Source organism: Elephantulus edwardii, unplaced genomic scaffold, assembly GCF_000299155.1.
Source record: "Elephantulus edwardii isolate Elephantulus edwardi_28Jun2011 unplaced genomic scaffold, EleEdw1.0 scaffold00113, whole genome shotgun sequence".
Lineage (NCBI taxonomy): Eukaryota > Metazoa > Chordata > Mammalia > Macroscelidea > Macroscelididae > Elephantulus > Elephantulus edwardii.
The window spans coordinates 7065894-7074125 of record NW_006399863.1 but is presented as its reverse complement, the minus strand read 5'-3'; the positions used below and the strand labels follow the sequence as shown (position 1 = coordinate 7074125).

General features: G+C 42.0%; 1 protein-coding gene across 1 annotated transcript in view; it reads left to right on the top strand.

Annotated features, from left to right (window-relative positions):
- Positions 1–8232, top strand: part of CACNA2D3 (calcium channel, voltage-dependent, alpha 2/delta subunit 3) — a 1138585-nt gene that overhangs the window by 589205 nt on the left and 541148 nt on the right. The window contains exon 11 of the mRNA XM_006892223.1: positions 870–983. Within this exon, the coding sequence (XP_006892285.1) occupies positions 870–983 (114 nt within the window). The remainder of the gene's footprint in view (positions 1–869; positions 984–8232) is intronic.

The window sequence follows — 8232 nt, the reverse complement described above, 5'->3', positions numbered from 1 at the left end:
AAATATCTATCTATCTACCTATCTATCTATCTATCTATCTATCTATCTATCTATCTATCTATCTGAAAGTATAAGAAGTTTATAGACTTTTACATACCAGTGAGTATAATCTTGGAATTTCAGCACATACTTTGGTAATAATAATTTTCAAACAGATGTAAAAAGCTGGTAGGGGACTTAAGCCCTAAACCTTAATCACCTCATTCCTAACTATTCTAGTGAACTAATGGTAAGGAGCTGTGCTGCCTTTCCAAAGGCTTGTGGTTCAAATCCATAAGCCAAATCATGGAGACGTGGGAGAAAGATGGGTAGTCTCCTCCTGTTTGATTAATGGCCTCTGAAAACCCACTGGAGGGTCAGCCATGAATAAGTCCCAATTCAGTGGTACACAAGAACAAATAACATGTTTTCTACATGTCTAAAACCCCCTTCATTATATTACATGTTACATTCTGTACATGTCAGACCCTCTCAACTGAGCCTTATGCAGATTTGGAAAGGGATATTGTTCTTCATGTATACTAGTGTCCCTAAAATGCAGCCATCTAGTCAATATCCTGGCCCGATGACCTTGTATTCTGAAACACTTCTCCTGTTTGAAGGTAAGAGAAGCTATATCCCTAGAATCTGACTCCTCACCTCATGTGTGATTCTTAGAAAGTCCTCTGTGGTCCACATTTAGTTCCAGTTTGTCTGAATAAATATCCAGGGAAATGCTTATCATGTTGGTTCTGGTTTGTGGTGTAGAAGGAACTCTGTGGTGTGGAATCTGAGGCTTCCTCAGCCCATCATCATGATGCCTCTGAAGGCTCCCAGATAGTGAGCTCTTTGACGTGTGTGCTTATTTTGAGTGTGTTTTCTTTCCGCAGTTCAATCACACGGGCCAAGGAAGTATCTGCAGCCAGGCGATCATGCTCATCACCGATGGGGCAGTGGACACCTACGATACAATCTTTGCCAAATACAACTGGCCAGATCGGAAGGTAAGCGAATGCCGGTGCCCACCCTGCAGCTGAACGCGGAAGAAAACTTAATTCTGTAACCTCTAGCTTGTCCGCAGATAAATGCCCTTTGTAGATTTAATCTCATAATGGCCCCTGGTTTTCCAGCCTTGTGTTTTTGGTTGACCAAAACTAAAGCCTAGAACTTGTCTTGTTTCCCAAGTGGAACTTGTGAAGATGTGTTTTAATGTGTTGGGTGAAAAGTTTCACTCAACAGTGTACTTGGTCCCTACTGAATAGCATTTCTGATTATGTTGTTCCTGAGGCCAATAGCTACTTGGTGGACCAGCAGCCAGAGAAGGGTGATGTCAGAAGGCTTCCCTGTAGCCTTCTACTTTGTATTTCCACGTTTCTTTCTAGTCCTCATTACATTCTTGAACCTTCTTGTCTCCCAATAGTGCCCTGCTCCACCTTCCCCAAACTAGTTTGTTCTTTGTTCTCATTCTTTGCTTTCTAAGTTAGTTGTCTTTAACAAACTAACATTTGGGTCTTGGTAACGGATATTAATGTCTTCGGAGCCTAGTTTAAGTTTAATTAAATTTTTGTCACTGTTGTTCATTACCACCTAACTCACTCTGATTAATGGCATCCTTGCAAGTAACAGAATGAAATGTTACCCAGTCCAGTGTCATCTTCATGATTGTTGATGGTGCTTCAGACCATTGTTGTGCCCATTGTATAAATCCATTCCACTGAAGGCTTCCCTCATTTTCTAGACCCTCCGTTGGTTCTTTTGTAGAGCCTGGCCTTTCTCGATAATACACCCAATAGTAAATGAGTCTAAATGTTGCCTTCCTTGTTTCTAAGGAGCATTTCCATTCAAGTTTTGCTGACATGTTCATTCTTTTGGCAGTACGCAGTGCATTACAAAGTCTTCAGTGGAGGTGCCCAAGCTCCTCTTTGTGAATTTTTCACCACTGAACCATTGAGACAAAATCCAGGGGATTCTCTTTCAAACTATGAAAATCCCACTTCCACCCTACATCTGCAGAGCTCAGGAGAAATCTTGATTCTCAAGGCTCAGGAGGCTGCATTGGAACAGTCTTGTACATCAGTGCCCCTGAGTAGATGGGAAGTTTGTAGTCACTCCGGCACCTAAATAGTAGAATTTTCTGTCCGAGAAAAGAGGCCAGTAAGAAAGAACAGTTGCACTTGAGGCATTTTCCTATTCCTGTGTCAATGGTGTTACCCTGATGGCTTTTCTGGTTCTTCAAAAGGGCCAGGCTAGGTAAGTCTTTGGATAAATCATTTACAGCACTGTTTCAGCCTCTAGACCTGCTGTCATCTTCTGTCGTGCATTAGAACCCTGTTGGTCACGTCTGTTTAGTAGTCTGAACACCCTCACATGAGTCCTGGAGAAGTTTCTGCTTTTTCTTTCTGGTTCATATTCACAGATCACAGAGGCCACCTCATGATGTATCTGACCCTGTATATTGAAGATGGAGAGAAGAGAAAGGCTTTGTCTAGGGAGCCCATCTTGGCAGGGTGAGGTTAGAAGATGTCAAAGATAGGCCTTCTGGGGTGAATAGAGCTCCGCTGTATAATCCCCCTTCCGTCAAGGATTCAGAGGCTTTGATAGAAAGCTGATTAGGGAGATGTTCCTGCAACTGACCTTGACTTTAATCTCTGATGATTATGTGTAGTTTAAGAATTTGGCTCTTCCCAGGCACAGCCTCAAGGTCAAATGGTCAGTCAATCAATGGCTAGTGTTCTTCCCACCCTTACTTTACTATTGTACTCTGAGATTTGTCTGTGTCCTATGTGTAGAGATCTATACCCCATCAAAGTGTGTGGGGGGGTGGTACCTGAGGTCTTGAAAGGCATCTATGCCTCAGGGATTAAGGATGGATAGAAGATCCGAGTCTTCATAGTTCTGGAGCCCCTACCTAAAGGTCAAGAGTCGACATCTGACCTACCCCTGGCCATTGTGTGTAAACATGGTTATGAACTGAGTCAAAAGCTTAACAACCCCCAGGAGCATATTGTTATGATCTAAACTCAGGAGTGGGCAATAAGGAGCAGAAAAGGGGCTTCGATTAGATTTCTTGAAGCTTGGGTATACAGGATTTGCCATTCCCAAAGTGGAATTGAGAGAATTGAAGAGAAGGAAATATAAGAAGTTAGAATAACTGGAAACAGAGGTCAAAAAGCAGAGCAGGGATGAGACTGGAAGGGACTGTGCCCTCTCAGTATGTGTGTATGTAATTTTGAGGGTTTAGCTAACCATTCATACTTGGCAAAATGAAACAGGAGGCACACGATAACTTTGACTCCAGCTGTATTCAGTGTGTGTATATGTGTGTGCGCGCGCATGCTCTTGATTGAGTATGAAATGGGACATGTCATTTCATATTCCATTGCTTGTACTTGGTTTCTGAGGATCTTTGATAACACAGACACCCCTCTTTCCCCCGCCATCAAATGTAAGTCTGTTGTAAAATTACACTTATTTTGTATAGTGTGCTTCCAAATGTATGACAGCTCCTTCTATTGATGCTTAACTATCCCTTCTACAACTAGAGGAAAGCTGGCTGGGATGGACTTACCATGACTAGGTAGAGCTCAAATAAAGTAGACTTGGAAACTCAGCCATTGAATGAGCAGGAAATTTGCTGTTGACAAGTGGTTTCAGATGCCAGCAATATTTTTGAGTGATGGCTTCTAGGGACAAGTAAAGGACAGAGTTGATTGCTGACAATCAGACATGATCTGAGAGGAGGTACAGAAAAGATGCACGTACACCCCTGCAGTGCATTGCCAGTGCTAAGTGCACAGCCTGCAAATGAATGAGTGACAGATGACTTGGAGGGAGGCCGTGGCACTAATAAATGTGGGCAAGACTGTGCCCATTTGCAGCCAAATGTAACCTTTGTAGATGCCGTGATGTCTTATATCATGTTGAAGACTATTTTGCATTATTTCAAAAGAGAAATGCGGTGAATTTTTAAAGAAGTCTTTCCACTAATACTAGCCATTTTTAGCATGTGATTCTTACATGCTGTACTGTATGAATCACGAAGGCTTGGTAGTATCCAATAGGTAGCATTACCCAGGAGTATGGAATTTAAACATCCTGTAGGGAGAGATCGAGAATGAAGTCTGCATCATCATAATTCTTTACATGAAACACAAATCTCGATGGATCTTTCCAGCTGTACAATATTGATTTTATGCCTCATGCTTTCTTGGGTTAATTGGAACCAGGGCCCTGAAAATTTCAGTGTTAGAGGAAGTAATGTCATCTATTTATAAACTTTTGTCAAGTACAAGCAGATTTTCTTCCTGGAGCCACATGGACTTTTTTTTATTATTAGAAATTAAGAGGAGACTCCTCTCTTTTCCACCCCATTCTGGAGAGTAACTGTCGTGTTTACATATGCAATTTCTTCCCTTTATAAACTTCCCATGGAAGATACAGGCCCTGCACTTGGTATAGAAAAAGCCTGATGTGACTTAGCACTTTATTAAAGTGGAATGACACTGCTCGGTCTGAGTGGTCATCATCTTCCTTCCTGTTGAACATTAGAAAAGTAGGAGAAGGTGGTGTCATGCGGTAGTGAGCAATTTTTATGACTGTAGAAACAGGAGATGGTTTCAGACAAGAGAAAGTTGATCTTAAAGCTGGTTCCCATCAGAAAAGGCTGGGTGACTCTCAGAGTCACTTGTAGGGGAGGTTTGCAGAAATTCAAGAGAAGGTCAACTGTGAGCCATTTCCAGCTCAATGACAAGGAGAGTTGAGTTGAGAGAGAATGGAACAGGAGACTTTGCGTTTCTAACAAGTCCTCAGGTGGCATGCTGCCACAATTGGAAGAACCAGATTTGGAAAACTATTGCCATAATAGTAAAAAAAATATGGTATGCTTACTCTATAAACTTTATCACCTTTGCCTTGCACTGTTAATGACCATGTCCATGTCCATGTCCATTTTCTTTCATTCCTCTTCAGTGTATAGATTCATCTTTCTTGGTCTATACTTTGTTTAAAACACTGTCAGCCACTGTCTAATATTTTATACATCAGGAGGTGTTTAAAAATCTCGTTTAGTTTCTTCTATAAAAAGGGACTACAGGGCTTTTGATGCCAACCCCCATATGTCAGCCAAAGACTGGAGCTGAGGAAAGCTGCCTCCTTAGAAGGCAAATACATATCCTTTTGGCCAGGATACCAATCACTTCCCGTAACTCTCGCCCCTCCTTGTGCTTTACTTGAAGGTACGGAATCCCAAGCCATTGATCTTGTCATTGAGTTGGAAATGGCTAGTAATCTTCCACTGGGTTCGCTGTTGGATTCCACAGGAGAAGATAGCCAGAGAAATGGAACCTTTGGGTTATCAGCACAACTCCCTGTGTACGTTGCCCTCACCCACTGCTAACCTCACCTACCCAGTCTTAAGGTGTTTGTTACTTTCTCTCTAGTTATATAATAATTTGTAGTCCATCTTTCATCTACATTGGTTCAAGTAGTTTTTTTAGGACAAAGCTTCTACTTCTGAAAAATGTCAACACCATTCGGTGCATCCTGCCTCTGCTGATAACAGTGAAGTAGAAGGAGTGTGGTCGAAATCCCAGGTGAGCCCCAGGGTTTTCACCTCTGTTTAAGTTGTTCTCCTGGGATGTGTGTAGAATCTGGGACTTGCTTCTGAGCAGTAGAATATGGTAAAGGGGAAGGGGATTTGCGCAAGGAATCAAGGTCCCACAGCACTTGATTTAAAGTTAATCAAGAGGGGTATTACTTGCTCATATCTTTAAAAGTTGTTCGTATCAGTTGAGATCCTTAAATCTGTCAACTGTTCCCGTAGAGAAAGATAGGACAGTCTCCTCCTGCTCAGTTTACAGTTTCTGAAACCTCTGTGCTGTTGCTGTGTTGGTATGTACCATCAGTAGGAACTGATTCTTAGCTGGCCCCTCAGTGGGTTTTCAGAGGCCGTGAATTGCATGGGAGGACATTGCCCATCTTTCTCCATGGAGCAGCTGGTGGACTTGAACTGTGTGCCAAAGGGGTTGGCAGTGCATTTCCTTACCCCTAAGTGACCGGGGTTGATAGTTGATACTCTCGTTGTTTGGGTAACATAAGTGACTTTGTTGGTGAAGTCAATGTGACAAGAAACTGCATGTGACCTCCTAAGAATCTGGAGGTATCACTTGTCAGTCAGCAAAATGGTAAATTTTTTGATGTACAGCTAAAGGAAATTAATTTTTCTAGCGAACTAAAGAGCTTGGGCCTGACTTCTTACCCAGGGAAAAACCTACCCCTGTCACTGCTTTGACTATATAGCCTTGTAAGGCCAGAAGACCCAGGTAAGCCATGTCCTGTCTAGCAACACACAGAAACTGATATAATAAATGCATGTTATTTAAAAACATGAAGTTTGTATTAATTTGTTATGTAGCAATAGAAAACTCAGGAAGGAAGGTCATATCAATGCTATAAAACTTCCACAGAGTCTGTAACTTGAAAGAGCAAGCCAGTTATTTCTTAAAATTCTGGGAGTTGAGTGAGTAGTGCCTATGCTTCTCATAGTGCCAATTGGTTGTCCATTGAAGCAGAGTACAGCTGAGAGCTTGACCAGGCTGCCTTGGTTTTAATCCCCAAAGCCTTTCTCAGCATGATGGTTAATCCTTCAGGACAATGTTGAATATCCACTTTTCTCAGTATGGTATCCTGGACTGACTTTCAGCTTAACAGCTGGATTCTAAGGAAGTGGAAACTGAAGCAAGTGAGGGAGTTTGGTCCAGGGGAGATTGCTGGCATTTCTTCTTACAGGCAGTCTCCCACCTCGCCAGGTCTTTGCCCATGGCAGCTGCCTTAATAAAACATTTTTGAGTGAGTTGAAGGAAACATTGTGCTACTGGTGATTTAATGGTGATTCTGTGAAGGCAGCATCATGATTGCCTGTGCAATGTGTCCCTTGTCAGCCTTTCATTTCTGAAAGTAGAAATGGGGAGCTATTTATTCATTTATTGGATACCATTTACTTTTGCCTAATATCCATTGGTTGGTGACTTAATGGCAGCTAAAACACAATTGGAATAAAATATGAACTCTTCAATGTAAGTGAGACTCATTCCAGGATCCGCTCAAGGAATAAGGCTGCATACATTTAAATTAGAAAAAATGACTATGCCTGCTAGCTATATAGTTTCTCTTCCAAGTGAGGGCTTTTTGGCTTTTTGTTGGACTCTTCCCCCCCCCCCCCCCCAGAAAAAGAAGGCATAGAGTTCTTTATTTTTACCTCCCCTGCTGCACAAGCCAGAAGAGTTGTAAGTCAGTAGGTAGGAAAATGGTTATTTGATTATTGACAAATGGGCCAAATCTAGCCCAATCCCTACTTTGTGCAGATTCTGAAATAGAATCATTTTTATCTTTCTTATTTTGAAATGATCAGTGTCACCGAGGAACAGCAATTCATGACACACTGAAATGGTATGATTCTCATTTCAGTGCCAGTGTAAAATAATTGGTGTACAGCCACACCCACCTTATTTACATATTGTCCTTGGCTGATGACAGAGTTGAATGCTTATGTAAGAGACTGTGGCCTCTAGTGCATGAGATATTTATTGTCTGACCTTTGCCATGAAATATGCTGACCCCTGAGTCAGATGAATCTTTGAAGAAATTTCTCCCAGCCAGTGTGATGTTTATAAGTTGCTGAGAACACCTTCAAGAGCATTGGCTCCATTCAACAGAAAGTGGTACTCACCATGTCTTGCAACCTTTCTGCTGCTGCTTTTGCTTGAATCTTGGAGGCATAGTAGATTAACTTTTGTGTTTCTAACTACAAGATTAGTAGTTCTAACCCACCAGCCTCTCCATGTAAGAAAGATGAGGCAATTTCCTCTTGTCAAGACTTCTAGCCATAGCAACCCAGTGGAGGGTCACTGTGAGTCAGAGCTGACTTAATGGCACTGGATTAAACTCTGTTAAGCACATATGTAGGTTTCTCTGATGGCCTAGTGGGTAAGGAGTTGCACTGACAACCCTGGGGCCAGCAGTTCAAATCCACCATGTTCTCTAGGAGAGGAAGAAGAGCAGTCTCCTCCCTTAAATTTACAGCCTCTGAAAACCTATGAGGGTCTGCTATTAGTTGCTTCTGACTTGATGGCAATGAGAGTTTTTACACACAGACTGAATGGTGGAGGAGATTTGGTACCGCTCTTTATGCTATGTATGCTATCTGCCCAAACATAGAATGACATTTTCTGTAACAAGCTCTTTTCTTTTTCTTTT